Source organism: Triticum aestivum, chromosome 4D (assembly GCF_018294505.1).
Source record: "Triticum aestivum cultivar Chinese Spring chromosome 4D, IWGSC CS RefSeq v2.1, whole genome shotgun sequence".
Classification (NCBI taxonomy): domain Eukaryota; kingdom Viridiplantae; phylum Streptophyta; class Magnoliopsida; order Poales; family Poaceae; genus Triticum; species Triticum aestivum.
In genome coordinates, this window is record NC_057805.1 from 465,723,692 (window position 1) to 465,745,812 (window position 22,121).

General features: G+C 44.0%; 1 protein-coding gene and 1 long non-coding RNA gene across 5 annotated transcripts; one reads left to right on the forward strand and one right to left on the reverse strand.

The window, feature by feature from the left end:
• Nucleotides 1–10,553: 10,553 nt before the first annotated feature.
• Nucleotides 10,554–14,462, reverse strand: LOC123098666 (UDP-glycosyltransferase TURAN). Of its 2 annotated transcripts, none has more exons than XM_044520712.1 (16): nucleotides 14,151–14,462; nucleotides 13,998–14,031; nucleotides 13,764–13,819; nucleotides 13,556–13,690; nucleotides 12,933–13,081; nucleotides 12,750–12,839; nucleotides 12,592–12,658; nucleotides 12,449–12,512; nucleotides 12,250–12,355; nucleotides 11,960–12,126; nucleotides 11,770–11,880; nucleotides 11,640–11,701; nucleotides 11,510–11,562; nucleotides 11,335–11,410; nucleotides 11,047–11,175; nucleotides 10,554–10,965 (listed from the first exon to the last, which is right to left on the reverse strand). In XM_044520712.1, the coding sequence occupies exons 1-16, from the start codon at nucleotides 14,445–14,447 to the stop codon at nucleotides 10,954–10,956; spliced, it is 1,608 nt and encodes a 535-aa protein (XP_044376647.1). In that variant the 5' UTR covers nucleotides 14,448–14,462; the 3' UTR covers nucleotides 10,554–10,953. The 2 variants fall into 2 exon arrangements, with proteins under 2 accessions (XP_044376647.1, XP_044376649.1); XM_044520714.1 differs by having other exon boundaries at nucleotides 12,250–12,349; nucleotides 14,151–14,447.
• Nucleotides 14,463–14,491: 29 nt separating this feature from the next.
• On the forward strand, nucleotides 14,492–19,236 carry LOC123098667 (uncharacterized). Of its 3 annotated transcripts, XR_006447959.1 has the most exons (5): nucleotides 14,492–14,649; nucleotides 15,138–15,259; nucleotides 16,046–16,239; nucleotides 17,323–17,967; nucleotides 18,077–19,236. It is a non-coding gene; the product is annotated as an uncharacterized lncRNA (long non-coding RNA). The 3 variants fall into 3 exon arrangements; XR_006447960.1 differs by having other exon boundaries at nucleotides 15,138–15,264; nucleotides 16,046–17,967; nucleotides 18,077–19,232; XR_006447958.1 differs by having other exon boundaries at nucleotides 16,046–17,967; nucleotides 18,077–19,231.
• Nucleotides 19,237–22,121: the final 2,885 nt, after the last annotated feature.

A 22,121-nucleotide genomic window follows, 5' to 3' on the forward strand; every position in this document is an offset into this window, starting at 1 on the left:
ACAAGTACCTTCAGAGACACCTGTAGAGCACTTTATAATCACCCAGTTACGTTGTGACGTTTGGTAGCACACAAAGTGCTCCTCCGGTAAACGGGAGTTGCATAATCTCATAGTCATAGGAACATGTATAAGTCATGAAGAAAGCAATAGCAACATACTAAACGATCGAGTGCTAAGCTAACGGAATGGGTCAAGTCAATCACATCATTCTCCTAATGATGTGATCCCGTTAATCAAATGACAACTCATGTCTATGGCTAGGAAACATAACCATCTTTGATCAACGAGCTAGTCAAGTAGAGGCATACTAGTGACACTCTGTTTGTCTATGTATTCACACAAGTATTAAGTTTCCGGTTAATACAATTCTAGCATGAATAATAAACATTTATCATGATATAAGGAAATAAATAATAACTTTATTATTGCCTCTAGGGCATATTTCCTTCAGGGAGGCACCTCTGTGGTGGCATGCAGATCTTTGTGAAGACATATTCAAGATCAGATGAGGATTAGAAGACGACGATCCTCGACAAGATCCTTGCCGAGGAAAGCCACGAGACCCCCGGCAAGATCCTTGCCGGGGACGATAGCGCGCCACGGCAGGACCCTTGCCGGGCCACCCAGCAAGACCCTTGCCGGGTCACCCGGCAAGGCCCTCACCAAGGACGCCAGCAGGGCCACCGCCAGGACTGCGCCAACCAAGTTCCCACCGTTGTTCGCATGCAGCTGCCGGCTCAACCAGCTAAGCAGGCACCTGCATGGCAACATGCAGCTCCCGGGCCAACTCGTCGAGCGCCTGCGTGGCGGCATGCAGATCTTCGTGAAGGCTCCACCACCGTGCACCTCAGCTGCCTGCCTGCCTACATGGCACCGCATGCCTCACTGGCCAGGGCGCGTGTCGGAGCGAGGAGGAGCCGCGACGGACGGGACGGGCCTCGCCCCCATCCCCGATAAAGCAAGGGGACACCTAAGCTACGCATTAAATGCGTCTTGTCCTGTAATATGAGCGATAAGCTCATAGCACTGTGCGCCTTTCCACCTCCTGTGTGCCACCGTGGTAGCCCCTTCCGACTATAAAAGGAGGCCCATGGCATACTGGAGAAGGATTCGGCTCTTTCGCACCACGCACTCACCACAGCTAGTTCGAGAGCTCAAGAACTCTCTGAAATACACCCACCAAAGCAGGACTAGGGTTTTACGCATCCTCGCGGCCCGAACCTGGGTAAACGATCCTCATGCTGGCTACTGATCCTGCTCTTCTCACAACGCTACGCCCCGGCAACCGTAGTAGGGATTCTTGTGATCCCATAGGTGTTGTTTCCCCGACATGTTGTCAGAAAGCCGAGCATAGATTTTTTTGAATAATCATCTCTCTTGAGAGCTCATGATTGGGGCATGAATATAACATTGACTTAAGCCTCCCCCAAGCTTGAGCGATGCTTTCTCCTTCGCGAGGCCAAAAATTATATATATATTTACGATCACGATGAACAAGATGCATAGGATAAAACTTCTGATGGAATTCCAATTTCAACCGTTTGTAGTCCCATGATCCCATATCATCACATAGCCTATACCATGTCAATGCATCTCCCTTCAAAGATAAAGTGAAGACCTTCTTCTTGATAACATCATCGGGCATACCTGCAAGCTTAAATAATCCACAAACTTCATCCACATAGATTAGGCGTAAATCGGGATGCAATGTCCCATCTCCTGCAAAAGGATTAGCTAGCAGTTTCTCTATCATACCTGAAGGAATTTCAAAGTAAACATTTTCATTTTCAGTAGGTTCAGTAGGTTGAGGAGCAACTCTTTGCTCTACTGGTCGAGGTGAAGATACCCCGAACAAGCCCCTCAAAGGATTACTTTCCATAGTAACAAGTGACAGTAAATTTCAGCACACTATATAAATTTTTCCACCAAATTCCACCTACCAAAGGCGCTTCACTCCCCGGCAACGGCGCCAGAAAAGAGTCTTGATGACCCACAAGTATAGGGGATCTATCGTAGTCCTTTCGATAAGTAAGAGTGTCAAACCCAACGAGGAGCAGAAGGAAATGATAAGCGGTTTTCAGCAAGGTATTCTCTACAAGCACTGAAATTATCGGTAACGGATGAATACCTATCAACCCATGAATGGTGTATCATCCAGTTAGTCTTTGGGGTGCGAATGACCAAAACGTCTAAGTACTTGCCCGCTTGCATAAGTGCAGCTCGGTGACCTCTATTAATCGTACCATCAAGCAACGGATACAAAGACATATCTGCAATCAAAACATAGTCCAGACGACATTACAAATTAAAACATAGTTCAGACATACAAAGTAAAACATAGTCCAGAGGACATTACAAATTAAAACATAGTTCAGACACACAAAGTAAAACATAGTCCAGTCAACATTACAAATTAATACATAGTTCATACATTACAAAGTAAAACATAGTCCAGACGATATTACAAATTAAAACGTTCTCCCCCACATTATATAGCTTGTGAGTTATTCCTTCCTCATCCTCCCTTTCGGCCTCGACTGCCACGACCACGTCTGCCTCTTGCACATGTTGTTGCAGTTGTCGATGTCGAAGCACCGTCTTTGTTTAGGTCGGGACAATATTTCATCATATGCCCATAAGTCGCGCATAGCAAACATTGTCTGGTTGCTCCACCAGCTTCAGATTGGTCCATATCATTTCGGATTCGACGAGCCTTACATCGACCCCTGCTTGTTCGCGGAAGTTCTGGATCCGGGATGTATACTCTCTCACCGTCGTTAACCTTGTTGAAATTGCCAACGACTCTAAACCCTGTCATCTCACCGATCCATGTGTTGAGTACAGACTCTTTTAAGTAGTATGGCGACACAAAGGAGATGGCATCCAACTCAATCTGGCCACAGGCAACCAACACATGCGAGCAAGGCAGGTGCAACAACTTTGGTTTGTTGCATGTACACTCACACGTTGGATAAAATTTCGTTCCAATTTTTACCTCATGCGTCTTCACCTCATTCGCAGAACCAAAACCATCGGTAGGTAGCTGAACCTCATACCTCCTTTCCTGATTACCTACGAGTCTCACAGTGTGCTTCTTTGCTTTCTCTATCTTCTTTGCGATGCACTCCATGACACGGCTACAGTAAGGTGTGTTATGATTATCTATAATATGCTTCTTTGCTAACTCGTGCCGGTCTCTGAAATATCTCAAAGTGCCATGGAATACAGCCTCCACAATAGTTGTGAGTGGCAATGCTCTATGCCCTCTTAGTACAAAGTTATACACCTCTGCAAGGTTGGTTGTCATGTGGTCATACCTAGCTCCATGGGTGTCATGCAGCAAAGACCAATTCACGGGAGGATCTTTCTCTATCCACTCTGAAAAATCCTTTATTGCCCTCCCCTTCTTTCTCGTAGTATTAGGAGGGTCAATTGCTGGCAAGTCACAAAGATCAATTGGCTCCTCTAGCTCCGCCATGAGTCTTGCTAATTGTTGCCGGTCTTTTTCCATTTTCTTCCTAGCACGGACCTGCTTCTTAGTAAACTCATCAAGTTTTGACCAAATAAATTGGTATTTACGCTCCTGGTTCTGCTTGCACAATTTTTTAAACAAGTTCATCAACCGCTTGTTCTTGAACTGTGAGAAAAAGTTAGCCCCAAGATGGCGCATGCACCACCGGCTCTGCAAATCCTTCCAAGGTGTTGGTTCGTTTATTGTTGGATTCCTTAGTGTCTTCACAGCCTTCAATATACCATCATGTCTATCATGAATGACACACACGTTTGGTCGGTCCTTCACGATGGCAATTTTCACTTGCCGGAAGAACCATGCCCAGCTCGGAAAGTTCTCACCCTCCACAAATGCCATGGCAAGTGGAATGATTTGATTGTTTCCATCCACACCAATGGCAGTCAGGATTTGCCCTTTGTACTGACCAGTCAAGAATGTACCATCCACAAACATCACATGAGGACAATGTCGGAAAGCTTCAATGCACATAGCGAAAGAGAAGAATACTCATTTCAACACCTTGAAACCTGGTATACTCAGCAACCTTGTATGTTGTACGTTAACATAAGTGTCGGGATTCCTCTCCTTCAGTACATCCAGGAGACGGACAACATTATCATATGAGTTGAAGAACGTCCCAAACCTTTCCTCCATAGCCTTCTGCTTAGCCCTCCAAGCCTTCCCATAAGGAATGTTATAATTCCATCTGACCTTCACTGCTGTCTGGATGTGTTTTGCTTCCATATCTTTCTTCTCCACTATCTCACTATACATGAGTTGCGCAATGAGAGTTGAAGTCAGGTTTGGATGACGAACCAACAGGTTTTTCCTCACACAATTATGTGGGACCACATTGGTGACAACCCAGTGGATGTTATACTTCGACACGTGCCCGTGCACCTTCGCAGGACAACTTGTTTCAACACACTTCACGGTATAGTTTGTTGGATTTGATATGTGTGTCCGGAAAACCCTCTGAGTAGACATAGCCCACTTTATCACCGCATACTTCAATTTTTTCTTTGTATCAAACATAGCCCCTATCTGGACTTGGTTCAGATTATATTGCCATGGAGTCTCATGGCCATCGTTCACAGTAAGGCCGGTGGATATGTCCTGATTCCATGCAGAAGGAATCGGTACCTCCACTTCATCCTCGGAACTTTCAGAATCCAGATCCTCCGCATATCCATCCTCGCCCTCTTCCTCTATCACCCTCTGCATTTCATCGCCTTCCTCATCCCCATCAGCAACACCAGAACCAGCTAATATTATCGACTGAATATTCTGGCCAGTATCATGACCACAAACATTGTCCAACACGTAGTATGACTCTTTCTCGGCTTGGCTAGCATCCACATCCGGTGGCTAAGACCCAGATAAATGAATCTTGTTAGCCACTTGACTACCCTGGTCGGGTTCATACCCCACATGGAGTTGTACGGTATTCTCCTCCTTCTCCACTGGTTGCACTAGGGCATATGGGTGGATTCTTCGGTCTTGGCAACGACTTAACAGGGTCAACCAATGCTGGCTCCTATCTATGGGCATCAACTCCCACTTGGCATTTTTATAGGATTTGGTCCACAATGCATGAATACTGACGGAACATACTTCAGGATCCAGCCCAAAACTAGTAGTCAAACAGTGCTTCAACTGTCTAATGTCCAGTCTGTCCGGGTCTGAAAGTGTCATGACGCCATTTTTAAACTCGCTAAGATCAACCCCCAACTCATTATATCGAACATTACCAGGGCCATAGTAAACAGTCAAATTTACTGATACAGAAATTTTCACCTGTCAGACATTGCCACCTTCTAATTAATCGCAACGAACAAAATTATTACCGGCTACACTAACTATCCGCTAAAATGCCAGCACAAACCAATTAACACTAAAAAATGTGACGCGTGATTATACCTTCGACGCGTGTGGCCACCTCACGGAGAACTTGCACCAACAAACAACACCAACGCCACCCCCTCGGCGGCACGAAACTGCACCTCCTCCTCAACAGCCAAACCGCCTCCTCCTCCTCAGCCCACCATGGCTTCTCCTCCTCCTCACCCCACCATGGCTCCACCTCACTTGTACGCACAAATAACTATCCCGTTGGGAAAAAATGACTGTAGGCCGGTGGAGATGGCTACGATCTACCGTTTCTGTGGTTTGGATTTGAAAATAGGTGGAGAAACGAAGATATCAGCGAGGGGGGCGACGTACAGAGAGGAACGAGAGAGGGAGAGAGAGAGAGAGAGCAAGAATAGCGAGAGGAAAAAGAAGACCAGTTGCGGCCTTATCCAAAGCTCTTCGGCCGCTGGTTAGGCGAAAAGATCTTCGGCCGCAGGCTGGCCGAAGAGGCCCGTCTTCGGCCCAGCTCACACACTCTTCGGCCAACGCTTAACCGAAGAGGCCTCCTCGGGCTTCGGCCAGCTGAAAGGGCCCTCTTCGGCCAACGGCTGACCGACGGGGTGCTAGTTTTGCAAATAACGTGTTAGCACTGCTAGTTTCCAAAATTGCTATAAAAATGTGCTACTTTTGGGGAAAAAATCTTGGGGCAAAGCTCTGGGAACCTTCTGCTAACCAAATCGGATCTCAAAAGCCATCAGTAAAGCATACTGACTAGAGAGACATTGTTTTGTGGGGTGGCACAGGGATAAAACATGTATTTTCTACTCTGAAGATGAGTAGATTGACCATGTGTTTTTCAGACGTGTTTTCTCCTAGGTCACTTGTCCCTGACAATTAGTGCATCTCTAGCTCTTCCCTAAAATAAATTTAACTCTCAAATAACTTGGCATTCGAGGAGTTAAACCGCACCTACCCTTTTCCTCAAAAAAATTAACTCCTAAATTTCAGGAGTTGTTACTCTTCAAAACTATCCCCTCCTGCTTTGACGAACACCTCTATTCTCCCTAAATCCTTTCTCTCAAAATTGTGGCAAGGTCTTTCATAGGCCAACTGTTGGTGCCTCGCCCCCCAGGAGGGCTATAGATAGCCAGCGTCGACCCCTCCACCCCCAAACCATAGTTGTCATCCGACTCGAACCCGCCTGCCAAATCATCCCCATCACCGAGGATTTGGTGGAGCAGATGGAAGCGGGGAAGGAGGATGATGATGACATAGAATCTGAGATCCTCCGGTTGGAGATCACCGAGGGGGAGGAGGAGATGGCACTCGTGGAGATGAGGGTGCAACTCAAGACGGAGCGTGCCGGCGCCGCGACCCCTTGCGATCGTGGATCACCTCGCAAGCGACATGTCCAAGTAGTGCGCATGACGACGACTACCAGACGATGCACACAGCGGGGGAATGACGCGAGACGAACTATTAGCCTAGTTCGACAGGTACACTCGTTTCCACTGACTCCGCTGACGAGCATGTGCCATGGCAGAGAGGCACTAGCGACATGGAGGCATCAACCCCTGCAAGTTCAAGGAGCCCATCATTAGCATCTCTCCTCGATGAGGACTAGAGTATTTTTAGATGTTTAATTTCTAATTTAGCTTAATTAAGTAGTAGCTTAGTTTGATTTAAGTACTTTTAAGTTTAATGTGGGCATGTTTATGTATAATTATGCCCTGCTTATTTTAATATAGTTTCAAATCATGTACGAAAAGACATGTTTTTTCAACTTTGTGATTTGGTGAGTTAAACTTGGGAGAAGGGCTAGGTGCACAAATTTTCCAACTCCTAAAAATTTGAGGAGTTAAATTCTAGTGGGTGGTTTGAGGATTTAAATTTTAGGGAAATGGCTACAGATGCTCTTAGGTCGGGGTGCGTTTGATTGAGGTTGAGTTTTTTTTGTTCATGGCAAGTCTATAATTAGAGATCTCTATGTGTTGACCTCTGGCCTCTTTTCGTAATTTTTTCCCTTTCTTGATGAAATGATGCAGAACTCTCCCGCACTGTTCGAGACATACAAGATTTTTTAATCTCTAGATCCATTTGGAACTTTATTCAGTGTGCTTGTGATTTGTTGTTAGCGCCTGCTGACTTGGCTCAATGCATTGCACTATTGGACAGCTTCTCTAGTGTTGAGAAGAAGCTTGTGGTGGTTGGCATGGCTGCTGGCTTTTGGATGACCTAAGAGTCACACAAAAAAGAATGCTTCCTTGGATCGTACATGTAGAGGCTACTTCCCTGTTCTACTCTAGTTGCCATTGGATTGATGAATGTTTTGGTCTGTAGAAGGAAAGGGAGCAAAAGGTTCTCTGACATCGATCCAGAAGACTAGCAACGGTAGCCACCGTGGTGTTTAGCATATTGAAAGGGTGGGCGTCGACTAGCAGTGGTTGCAGAACTAAAGGATGATCCTCTTCCTTTCCCAATTGAGTGGTTGCTTTCTTATATTCAGGAAATGCAAATGTGCATGTAATCTTTGTTTCCTTCTGCACAAAATAGGGAACACACGCTATCACTAGTTAGTTTTTCATTTTCTTAGCTTTTTCAATACTTGATGTGCCTAAATCTCTATTATTTCATTAATAAAATCGGGGAGCAATCTCTTCCTTCGAAAAAAAAGTTGCCATGGAAAGGGTGATGGTTGGAGGCAAAATCCTTGACCAGTTTGTCTAATCCCCCTGACACCTTGTGCGTCGTTCCCCTCCATGGAGGCATCGCCATAGAATTCATTTTTCCTCATCATGGTCTACTTTCTTTGGGTGAAAACCGAAACTCTGAAGGGGCGATGGTGACACATTGATGTCATCCCCTTCTTGGAAGCGTTGTTCTGGACCCTGACTTGCATCGGTTCTTTTGGTTAGCCGTTGGATGTGTGCCTATGTAGGCGGTCCTCTGGAGATCCCAGGGACTGCGAGGCCTGATCCGACAATGCCATATGATCATTACTTGATAAAGATTGAAGACATCAAACTACAGAGAACCTTGTATTATATTATCAAGTTGGCATCATGTATAGTAGTTGTTAGTTGTTATCTTTGTTGTGTGGATGTCGGTTTTCTCTTTTTTTGTGAGCCATCCTTATTTGAACACACCTTAGCTAACAATGGTGATGTTTGTTGTACTACTCACCAATAACAATTGAAAAAATGCACTATCACTCTGTTTTTCCTCGATTTCTTCATAAATTGATTTTTTTTTTCTTAACAAGAACAAAGTTCCCGCTGTTTGCTACAAAAAGGTGAATACACGCCGTAAATTTGGCAATTCAGCTACTCCCTTCTTGCCAAAATATAATGCATATAATATTTCTAAAAGTTAAACTTTGTAGCGAACTGAGCCTTAACTCAGATGGTTAGTTCTTTTGGGCTCGAACCAACCCACCAGGATTCAAGACCTAGACTTGGCACTGGTACTTCAGTGGGAGGAGACGTTCCCATCGACTACTAAGGCAACTTCGTCAACCTCAAGATGATGTGTCGGCCCAGTCTCTCGGACGTGCTCATAGGGATAGTGTGTGTGCATGCATTCGTAGGGATGACTATGTGTGTATGTATGAGCGTCTGCGTCTATATTGTGTTAAAAAAGACAAACTTTGTAAGCTTTAAACAGGTTTACAGCAAAAAAAATAAACATTTACGATAACAAATATGCAGCATATGAAAAAGAAATCAAATGGTATTGATTTGGTACTGTAAAAATGTCGATGAGTTTTTCTACAAAGGTAATAAAAAATTACAAAGCTAACTTTTGAGAAATATGATATATGTGCATTTTAATTTGGCAATGGGTGAGCACGCTCTTAACTTTTTATGCATATGCTCAAACTCCAAACAAATCTTGAGACGTAGTACCACCACAACAGTAGCGCTACATCAAAAGCTGTGGCTAAATTCTCCACACGCCTATGTTTCCTGGAATAGACGCAACGTGAGATCATTTTCCGCATCGACGGGCCCGGTTCGAGGCGGTACGGACCGGTACGTGCAGCTGAACATTTAAAAAGTGCATCCCAGCTCGCTGGACGTAGCACTGCCCATACGTTTCTCCCCAGGTCTCTTTGACCTATGTGGCCACGTGGACGTGGATGATTTATACTAGTAGTAGATCATCAACAAGCATAGCTCAAGGTCAAGGAGGATTAACAAAGTGATCCTATTGATGAAGCCGTGGCCTGGATAGGAACAGCGAGGATTCAAGTACCAGGCTGTGATCACAAGAACTCAGTGATGACCCTCGATCAGCAGAATCTTCTTGTCATTGCCAGTGGGCGCCTTTGGAGCTCGAGCCATGGGGAAAAGTTGAGTTAGCTCCCAGACCTACACGCACACACGTCATGCTCCTACATATACACTGGCTGGCACCATCCGTTCCAATCCATCGGCGTTGCTGCGGAGTCCATTCCTCTGTAAAGATCCTTCTTGACCAACACTCTGCGGACTCTAGACTCCTTGTTGCAAATTAACAAGTCACTCATGAGGGTACTAGTACCACGCACGAAGACATTCTCTTCTTCCTTCGTCTGAGCCACCTCTTGTTGCGGTGAATGACGTGGACGCTGATTTCCTTTGGGTTGGGTCCTTGTGCTGCTGCAGGTTCTGAGCTGGGTGCAGAGCAGGCTTCGTGGGGCGCAGTACAGCGCCAAAAAACCAGAGTTCAGCGCAGGGTCGTACCGACGTAAGTGCTCATGGCAGTTTCAACTTATCAGCATGTAACACCAACCTGAAACCGCAATATGTTCCCTCTTCGCCTTCATCACAAGTGAGCTGAAACCCACACTTTGCAGCAGCTGCTGCTGATACTGAACGTTCCGACAACGAGCTCCACCGCCACCGCCGGCCTGTGGCGGCGATGCTGTTGATCGGGACGTTCGGGGTAGATGCCCTGGCCATTGCCCCATAACGACATACCCAGCGACGACTTGGAGGCCGCGATCAAGAGCTACCACCATACGGCGCAATTGCCTTGGGGAGGCAACGCGGCGACGGGTGAACGAGGGAACAGATGGATCACAACAGATTCAGAGTGTAAGTTCATCTGACAGTGTAGGTCTTGCAGCAGTGTCTACAAACTAACAAAGAACCTAATATGTGCCTCCAGATATCGTGGTGATCTGAACTAGCAGGGCGGCAGCGAGGAGGAAAAGAGAACGGGGTCCTGATACAATTTTGAATGGGCACATGTACATATGTCTCTGACAGTTGGTCTCAATGCCAGTGTCATAGTATGTTTTTTTGTGTCCTCTACTGTCATGTAACTGGGCATTTAGGTAGTTTTACAGACTTTGTGAGGCCCCCGAGGGCATTGGCGGTAGGTTCTGTCAAAGACCCAACACCAATGCCCTTGGTAGCGGCTGATCCTAGCAGCAACAGGTGCAAGCAAACTGAAATATGCACATGCCCTCTCCTCAACCTCAACCTTCTAATGTACATCTGGTCACTCAAGTGTACAATACACCTATAACCTATGGAATCAGCAGATATTCAGGCCAGCAACAAAACCATCCTTTTACACATCTGATTAGCATTACTATTGAGTATTTAGCCTATGACCTGCAAATTGCATACGAAAGAAGGTAAGCCCTAATCTCATGAATGCAACGTACATTTAGCAAGCCAGGTTTGAGCTCTCACCTGATTCACCAAAGGAAGTGCATTAGTTCCCCATTCTGCTGACCATTTGGAAGATGACCCTGTACTCAAGGCACCATCCTTCAGGGATTTCAGGGTATCGCATTCCTCTGGAAATCCCTTGAAGAGCATCTGCACGATATTTAATTGCAATAGTAGTTAAAGTCTCTTTCAATGATTAATCCAAAAAACAAAGCCATGATGGAAAGTACTTATGCTAATTTTAAAATGCATACCAAGTAGTCATACAATGAAATGAAACAAAAGATAAAGACTAAAAGTGGTCCTCACCATAAGTTCATCTGCGAGCTCCGAAGATGTTGAGAAAAGAAGTCCATTTCTGTTTACTTTTACAAGCTCCTCGATGCTGCACAAAGGAAAAACGAAACCAGAGGCTTATAATATAGAGCAACCAAAAGGCCAGCGCCAAAACATCACAATTAAAACATCTACAAACATGGGTTACCAGGAGAATGAAGCGGCACAAACTGGTAATCCACATCCAAACATATCAACCACCTAAGAACAACCATTCAAGTTACAATGCAGAAAATAAAAATTCCTACATGCTTAAGTAAGAAGATGTTGTGAGTAACCTTCATAGGTAGATCAAGCCCCGACGAGGATGTATGAAGCGATACGCCTAGATCAGCTGATCCTGTATTTGCTCAAACAATCAGCATATATGCTGCGGTATAAAATTCTTTTGGCAAGTGGCTGGCATACCTAGCAATAGAGGATAGTCCTCCGATGCAAGCCACATAGTCCGGAAGGCAACACGTCTCAATTTTAACCTTTTTATTTGCTCCTCATATTTCTTCCTATCAGGCCCTTTACCTTCAGTATCAAATTTATGAAAATGAGAACAATGGTTAAAAACTAGTAATTCAACAGAATATAGCAGAATGTGTGATACCTGTGATAACGAAAAGCAATCTTGGGTAATCAAATTGCTTTCCATTCTTGATATCAATCCAAAGCTGCCCCTCGTCCATTGAATCCTCTTCACCTAATGTTGCAGCAACACGTCTATCATACATCAGTGCTGCTTCCAGAAGTATGCTGAAATCTTCATCTGGTGTCCTGGAATGCAGGTGGCAAAGATTTATAAGTTCGTCCGAATTTTTAACTATCTGCTCAATAATCACATGAGCTGAACATAAAAGTTCTGCAACAACAGGGACCACTCAGTTCAAGAGAACATACCAGCTTGTGCTGCTCACAACAAGTGCAGGTCTATTAGGCTTCAACGAAACTCCACCATCAATCTTGCCAGTAAGTACAGTAGTGTTCTTGTCTTCCACTTCTTTTTCTTTGTTGTAAGAAGAGAAAACCAAATAAAATAAATTAAACTGCAATATGCTTATATCATGAAAAAAATCTGGTTGGTTGGAGAACAACATACCAACAGAGATGCAATCAGCACTGCCCATAGCACCACAAATGGAACCACCCAACCTGCAGAACAACTATTTCATGTGTTAAGGCTACATATGCTGTTATGCAGTACCGCAAGTAGCGAAGGAAGAACAGACAACAAATGCTCACCTCATGTTTCTCAGTCAAGGAAGCAGGACGGAAAAATTCAGGAGAATGATCATAAAGAACTGTTGCTCTGAAAATTGTGACTATGTTAGTATAAACTGCAGCATGCGCACAACAGCCTTAATGACAAAAAATAAGAAGTTGAAGTTCAATCTGTTTACTTGATTCCCCAATTTTGAGCAAGCTCATGTTGCATTGCTTTCGTAACGCAAAAGGCACCATCAGCCATACGTCCAAAGTGCTTCTCAAACCTAGAATACAAGAAAACAACACTAATTAAAACACATGACCAATAGGATACACCAGCAGTCTAGCAGATAAGCGAATATGGTTGGAGGGGTTACCAAAAATAGACTTTGACTATTACATGACTTCTGCCATGAGACAACCCAAGCAAAGTATATCCAAAGTTATGCCAATCCACAATAAATTTAGCACCTCTTAGCCAGCTAACCAGTTTTACAGCCGCCAATGTTGGAACGGAGGGTGGATTCTGTTGGACAAAAGATGGTCAAATGACACAAATCAGGTCTCTCATTGTTACTGTGAAACGCGATAACTAAATTTTTGACATTTTTATATTACCAAAAGAATCTTTAAATATATCAATCAAAAGGGGCTCTAGGTGATTAAATCTTAACGGGGTGAGACTGAAGCATATTCTGTAACTAGGTAAGGGTCAGAGTAAGCAATTTTGTGAATATACTACAATCAGCATTGCCAAAATGAGAATGGTGTAAACAATATGTTACTGTACATATAGCATAGCACGAGTTACTATTTAATACTTAAGCTGCACAATAAGCCAACTATGACTATTCATTTACTTAGTATGGTAGACAACGAATTCTAGATTGTTGAATGCTCTAAAAAAGAACTAAATTTGCTGACAATGCTAGTGATTAGACATACTGTTCATGTAATTCTGAACCACATATGCAAATAAGAGAGCTGCATGTAATTTTACCTGAACAATGAAGACATCAGGGCGAGGAATCTTAAAGCAGAGAAACCAAATCAGCATGATAAACTGGATGGCAGCTTTAAGTAGCAGCGCCAGGGCACCAGATATCTTTGAAATTCCCGATAACTGCACTGATTTCTGAAGATAATACTTGGAAGTTAACTGTAGTAAGAGAAAATAGAGAAAATAAAATACTTCAAACGATCAATACCATCTCGTGTATATGAATTGATGGATTCTCTCTCAGGGATAAATGGGGATCACTTCCTGCTCAAAGACATAGGATAGGATACAAGGTCAGATCTCAACAAAAATAACACTGAAAGCTGATGAAACTCCGGCCTGTATGACGTTCCTTAACATGCATCTAGGAAATAGATGGCTTCGTTCTACCATTTGGCAGTAGAATTCAACAACAAAACGAAATTGTGTGAAGACAGAATACCTCCGTTTGCAACAATGTCCACTTCCATGCCGGCCTGTTAAGAAGAAGAATAACGAACAGCTAAGTCTAAGATACTACTAAAACACAAAATCCTATGCTCTAATTCGATCCGGCCAAAACAGACGCGAGGTTACGGATTCGTCAGAGGAGCACCTGGTTGGCGAGCGAGAGGGAGTGGTACTGCATCCGCGGGCTGCGGCCGATGTCGCCCAGCACAACCACCGCCGCGCGCCTCCTCCTTCCTGCCTCCTCCGCCATCGCCGTCGAATCTTTTTCCCCCAGAGTGAGGGGGAGGGGCAGCGCTAGGTGTGGACGGCGGGAAGGGGGGTCGTGGGGGAGGGCCGGAGGGGCGGCGACCGGCGGCGATGGGGACGGAGGAGCTCTGCTCTCTGTTGGGATCCAAAAACGGCTGAAAAGTCCTGAACTGTTGGTCCCACCTGTCAGGGCCATTGACGGGTCCAGTTGCAATAACTACCCAGGGCAGGGCCTTCCCTGAAACATTCCACCACGGCCGGCCGCCGCACCGCAACCTTGGGTTTCCTCTGCGAGAGACGGCGGCGGCGGCTGAGGGCCTAGCCACTCCGCCCGATGTATCGCGGCAGCGGGTCGGCGGCTGCTCCCGGCGAGCAGCCCATCGACGCCAACCCTGTCGGTGAGCCCGCAATTCCCTGGCGTTATTAAAGCTATTTTCTGCACTATGGGCTGCGTGCTTAGGGCAACTCTAACACATCCCCCAAAAGTTAGCGCCCAAAAACCCATCCCCGAAATTCCTGCGAGGAGAATCGGCATTCTCCAGCTATGCCTTAGATTACAGATAGTTCTAAACTATGTGGAATGTATTTCTGCATATAATTATAGAGGAGGACAAGGACATAGAAAACAATGGTGATGAATCTTGCAGTGCGAATGGTAACCATCCTTGAGAACATTCCGGTGGCTGATAAGCAGCAAAATGTGTCATATGGTGTGTTTCTCTTCTTGATGTCTGATTGAGTCAGTGTTCTTGGATATTGCTTACTTCTTGAGTACTTGTTTATTCTGATGTGATTGGAGGATTTGTCCATTGATGATTTTATCATCTCACTTCTCATCTGGGACCAGCATTCTGATTTCTGTATGTTGTACATTGAGCAAATGCAGAAAAGAATTCAAAATGAAAGGAGCCCCAAACATGATTTTGCTGCCATTATTGAACTGATTCAAGCGATCAATGTATGCCATGGCCAGTTTGTGGAGCAAGCACTGGAGCATATCCACTAAGAGTACGGTATTCACTATCAAGTACAGTACATTCCTACAGTATATGGTATTCACTTCCGAATATGGGCTATACATTTCTACAGTCTTGTCACACTTCAACGACAGAAAGGGTGTGATTTCTGACAAATTTATTCACTGTGAATTATCACAAAATTGAGCTGCTTCGTATGTTCATGTTCTACATGACCTGGATTTATTTTGTTTTGTTAACCGCCACAAGCACGAATTGACCTTTGTGGCATACGGAACCAATGGATACACTTGCTGCACAACAATATGGTTTCACCTTGTTGTTATAGTGGCAACCAGACGTGTTGTTTTCCAGTATGTTATCCATTTGAAGATGTTATCCTCTCCAGATTTTTAATTTCTGATGGAGTAACTATTGTGAGTAGGACCAGGTTAGCAGTGCAACTGTACGTGTTATAATAAGCACATATGCATGCTAGATGAATGGCAGTTAAACTATTTACTTCTTTTTACAACTATAGATCTTTATCATCTTGTGACCTCTCTATTGCAATTTGATGCTTGGTGTAAATACCTCGTGCACCCTGTCTGTGTCTCAAAATCTTGAATAGTTTCACGAAATTCCGGCTTCTTGGAGCAGATACAATTGCTGAACTTAATGAATCAGTTCTGTTGTGCCCCTGTCTCTGTCTTCTAGCAGCATCATAGTAACCGTATGGCACTAGTACAGTGGAATGTTTATTTCACAAAGTTCAATCCATTTTTCAGGATGATTGTTGTGGCAGAAACTTAACGAATTTGTGTTGCTCTGGTTGCAGACTTGCAGTTGTGTTCATTATATCCAGACACCATGAGGTACTGCTGAATGAGCTCAAATCGCCGAGTTGCTTGAGTTGGGAAAGTTCTCAAAATTCATGGATTCCATTACTCGGGACAGCACACGTCTTCTAAATGCTGACAACCCCGCGTTTGACTATGTACATCGAATTTTAAACAGCCTTTCTATTAACACGTAAGCTCTTGGGAAATCCTCCTTTCCTATTCAAATGATTTAACTTAGATACACATCATCATTAGTTGATTATTTTATTTCTGCACCTGGAGATAATTTAGTAATATGTACGCATCATGATTGCGATGTTTATTTTTATTGTTGCATGTTCTCAATAATTTTGTATGAGTGGTATTATTACAAAGTCTACTCATATTTCATACTTAAATGGTAGTGCAGAAATTGTTTATGAGTCCCATTGCTGTGACAGTCTAAATGCAGTCTCAGTCTGACGGATAGTCCAAGGTTCCAAGCCTATCCATGGGTACCAGTATCTCTGTAATTCCTCCATTTCAAAGAAGCATGCCACTACTTAAAGCGAACATGTATTTTTTTTTTTTACTTTGTATGGAGAAAAGTTCACAGTTAAGTTAATCATGGCAGATGATTTCTGTTAGGTTTGATTTCCTATGCCCTCTATTTATTGGAGAGTTGAGATGTCCAATGCCACGAGTGTATTGCTATTAAAATCCTTAGAGGAAGATAACATAAGACAGAACCCAGTTTTGTTTCATTGATGTTGCAGCTGACAAAAAGGGTGTTGCCTGGTTATCTGTGTTACCGACCTAAGTTACCACCATGCAACAATGGTGGTGTTGGTTACATATGTTATCTGCAAAACTAACCCCGCTTATATCTGCAAAGAATTTGGGCTTAGCGTACCTAAATTAGAACATACGAGCTAGTTATCGACACTAGAAAAACACTCATTAAACAGTAAACTTCTCTTCTCTTTTTTTTAAGGACATTCAAAGAAACTTCCTTTCATTTATGGACCTCTGTTCCAAACAAGTTGTGCCATTTCTTTTTTCCCTCGAACACTTAGTATGTGCCATTTCATTTAGTTGATCTCGATGTTACTAAGCTTCAACTACATTATCTATCAGTTTTTTTTTTGAAATACATTATCTATCAGTTGTTCTTCTACTATCCTATCAAGTAAATAATGGCAATGTTGTAATATTTTACCTGATGGAGGAGGGCACACTGCACCTTGCATGTATCAGTCTCTATCTAACGGACAATGCGTCGTGTTTCCTACAGCGTGCAGGTCTGGTTTTCTTTAGAGATGCCATCTGTACTTGGTATTGGACTTGAGGAAGCCAATACAAACATGATCGACGCGGATGAGACTGACGGTAGTGACATTCCATTGCTGCGTATACTAATCAGTTAGACAGCGAAGGCACGACCCTGACTGCTGGTGACGGTTAATTAATTGATTTACTATACACAACGGGCGTTGCATCTTATGTTCCTGTGACTGAGACAAGCAATACTTGTGGTGATTCTAAATTGCAATGAATTTGTGCGTGTTCCACGCTGCGCGATAATGCTCCATCGATGGGGATTGGTCGTGCGTCACGAAGAGAGCACCGCTGCGTTTATTAAATTGCAAAACTGAAATTTATATAGAGAGGTTGCTTTCGTTGTAATGCTTGCTTCATTGCGTGCCATCTTAAAGCTTGGACATGTGTTTTGGGTGTTTTCTCTTTTGTGCTTCGGGTAATAGGCATGCATATCCTCCATGATTAGGCTGTGCAGGCTGAGAAGTATGTTTAATCTGCTCATTCTGTTTGTTCAAGTGCAAAACACACAGGACTGCTATGATGGATGGAAGACGAAGAAAAAGTGAAATTACAAAGACTCTAGGATGACACACTGAACACCTCTGTTTCTTCTTGCAAGGTATTTTTTCTCTGTAACACGCTGAACAATACTGTTACTGCCTGGAAGCTTAGGATTCAATTCCCGCACGCTATATGATGCGTTTTTTTTTTGTCTGATTTTTCTTCAGGTTTTAATCCATGGTGTTTCTCCGTTCCAAACTAATCGAAGTTCCAGCTTTGTTCTAAGTCAAACTTCTCCATATTTGACCAGAATCATAGAAAAACGTGTTGACATCTTTGGATTCTTTCTGGAAAATAAATTTATGACAAAGAAAATGAAACAAATTTGTTGTTATAGATGTTGCTATATATTCTTTCTATAGATTTGGTCAAATTTTAAAAAGAAATTAACTTTGGAACGAAGAAGAAACTATTAACAATTTTTTTGGGGACATCAGAAGTAACTCTTAATGTGGTTGAACTAATTAGATGTCCAACTAAAGAGAAGAAACCGGTGCCCGGCCGGCCATGGCTTAAAAGATGCCGCATTCGTCGTGGAAGTCATCCAACACGGGCTGTATCGGTCCACCGAGCGGTTCAGACGTGTTTTCTCTAGCAAATTGAAGACAAAAATTGGGGGAGTATTGCGGGAGTTTAGACAGAAGACACATAGGACTTCAACACGTAGGATTCTTACACCCTCGGCCGACCCAATCCCCACTCTCGGTCTCATTTCCTTCTGTCCCGCCCCTTCTCCTCCTTGCTTTACATCCGCACCATCCACCTCGTGACCGTTGTTGTACGTCTCCAGCTGCCACAGAAGCATTGCAGGGCGTCCTCAACCAGCACCGACGCGCCCGCTCGCCTCTACGATGGCCCTGTCCACCCTGGAACCGTTTGTACACACGTACACTCCGCCCCCATATAGACGACCTCCATGGCGAACTCCACACTTGGCAGGTGTTCGATCAAATGTCATTGAGCTTATTTTTGAACGCATGTTGTTTTTTAGAGTACGAAGAATGGTGAGCTACTCGGTCATGAAGGGTGAGTTGTTGTGCGACGCGTGGTTGGGAGACCTTCTGGCAGCAAGTGCATGAAATGTTTTACGCACGGAAGCACATTACGCCTTATGACATGTATATCATTCAAGAATGCAACGCGAGGTCGTTATCGTATTGCTGGCACGCTATCAAGAATAGCGTCACCAAGTTTTGCTTCCTCTTGCTTAACTTGTTGATTGATTCATTCACTCAATGTTGGTCTACATATTATGTAGCCCGCACGCGCCGTCGTGGTGTACCACAGGACAGAGGGACGGCGATTTACGTACACACTGTTGGATGAAACTGAAAGAGGAGTATGTGTGGGAAGGCATGACCCGTTGATAAAAATCTTGTTGAACATCCGGTCGAATTTGAGACATTATTGTACTAGACTTAATTTGCAGGCTATGTATGGATGATGTGTGCTATTCTCTATCCGAACTTTGATGAATATCGGTTGATTTGCATGAATTTCATCCGGTTAGTTCAAATGCGGGTTAAAATATATGTGGGCAGCGATGGATGATGGCTTTTCACATTTATGTCCGCGGACTAGTCCACCTGTGTGCGGACGGATGCAGGAGAAAATTTACGGTTTGCTGTTGAAGATGGCAAAGAAAAGAAAAACCATCAACGGGGCGTAACGGAACGTGCAAATGTCAAATGCTCTTTTCAGTTGCAAAAAATGCCAAATGCCGGGCGATTCTCGCGAAGATAAAACAGGAGCCAAGCACCGAAAGAACGTCACCGTCATGCACGGCGCGTCCACACCGAATTGTATTTCCTCGTGACTCGGTGCCTCGGTGGCCGCAACGCGTGTGTGCGTACGTGGATCTCCAGACACGGGAAGGGACGTACGTACGTGCCAGTACCATGGTGGGGGTTTGTCTCAAAATGAAAATAGTACAAGATGATATGCCGGTTCAGTCTTTCAAAGATGCTCATAAAGGTAAGATGTGCATGTGTGCGTTCATAGGGATGAGTGTATGCGCATGTATATAAGCGCTTGCGTCTGTATTGAGTTCAAGAAGAAAATAGTACAATGGTGAGGATCCCGTGCTACCACCACCACGCAGTCGATCGACGCGGGCGGGTCACGAGTTCACATGTGCACCAACAGCAACTCCGGCGGAGGAGAGTATCATAGTAGAGGCAGCAACAGACAGCGTAGGCGTAGCTGCCCTGAAAGCGGGAGCACGGACGTCGACGTCGATCTCCTCTTTAACTCCTCCATCCCGCCCTCGCGGTGGACATAGACTCACGAATGTGTGTGTGCCTTCCGGGAAAGAGCCATCGACTGGGACCTTTTCCTTTTGGCTACGGGCTAGAGAGGAGCAGTACGCGTGCATTATCGGCACCGCGTGAACATACTGTGCGTGAAAGCACGATCGAGCATGCATGAGATGCGCATGCGTCCGCGTTTGTTGGTTCCATGTTCCTGTCATCACGGGGCACCGTACGTCCGGCCGGCCGGGACTCGAGAGCATCACAGCAAGTTTGCCGCTTGCTGCTCTCGAAGAGAACTATATCTATGTACTATAATAATTATGCTAATATTATATAGGATTCTGTTTGTTGCAACGTGCTATACATGAAGCTGGGTTTCTCGTTATAAGGGCATCTCTGACGGCAACCCGCAAATTTCCTTCTGTATCCGCCCGCAGACACGGATGCAGAAGGCCATCATCCAAAGCTAGCCGCATACATTTTAACAACAATTTAAACTAATCGGACCAAATTCAATCAAACACAAACCTGATTTCATATAAACACGATAGTGTTTCATATAAACATGACGAATTTTATTTAAACATGACCGATTTCATTACATTTATATCAACTGATTGGAGCTCGTCTGGCTAGGTCCAAAAGGTCGGGGGCGTCCATTCCCCGTGTCCGGCCATGAACACCAAGAGAACTGAAGCTTCACCGTCTCCAGTTCCGCCTCGGTGCTCTTCAGCTCTGCATCCGTAACCTACTCTTCCTCGCTGCCACTACTAGAAAAAGGCCTGCTAGTGGCGTACCTGTTTTGGCTACTAATGGCGCACTACAGGTGCGCCACTAGCATCACGCCACTAGCACCAGGGGTGCGCCATTAGTATACCAGATAGTAATGGCGCACCAGGGAGTGCGCCATTAGTATATCACACAGTGCGCCATTACTATCTGACTTAGTAATGGCGCACCACATAGAAGTGTGCCATTACTAACAAATTTTTTCAAAAAAAATTCAGAAATTCTTTTTCCAATTTTTTTTATTTTTTTTTCGATTTTTTCTTAATCTCAGGCAGTTCTATCCAACCCCAGCACCACCTCACTTAACAGGCACTTGTTGATATATCTATCATATCAATCCTATTAAACCTTGTTGATGTCTAGGACTTTGTTCATGTTCATGAGTATGATGAAATTTTAAAAAATATTTCAAACTTCCCGATCATATTACGTATCATTTTTTGAAAAAAATATTCCAAAAAAAAGTTTGAAACTAATTTTTTTTTCTGTTACTAGTGGCGCACCTAGCAAATGGTGCGACACTAGTAAGTTTGAATTTTTTTCCATTTTTTCCCCTCTAGATCTTAAAAGCACCGTAACTTTTTTCTGTTAGGTTTTGAGGATTTTGAAAATGTTTAACGGGGTTTCCCTAGTTAAATTCGGATGTAACTTTTCGAGTAGATGATTTTTCATATAAAAAACTTTTTAATCCGAGTTCGTATGCAAAAGTTATGCCCATTTTACAAATTCCCGAGAGATTTTGCAAATAAAGTCGAAATTCATATTTGTAAATTTTCCCAACAAGTAGACCACATATCACATGGGAAACTTATTTTCTTTTATTTTTTGACATTTCCATCATTTTCTTTTATTTTTTTTAAAACTGAAAAGGCGGTCCACGGGGGGTGCATCCGGTGGAATTTTTGGGCCAAGTAAGTAATGGCGCATCATGGAAGTGGTGCGCCATTACTAGTTCACCACACACACGGTGCGTCATTACTAGTTTTGAAAAAAAATTGAAAAAAAATTACTAGTGGCGCACCGTGGATGTGGTGCGCCATTACTAGTTTAACTAGTAATGGCGCACTATCCACTGGTGCGCCATTACTAGTTTTGAAAAGAAAATAAAAAAAATGTTGTTACTAGTGGCGGACCGTGGATGTGGTGCGCCATTAGTATTTGGACACTAATG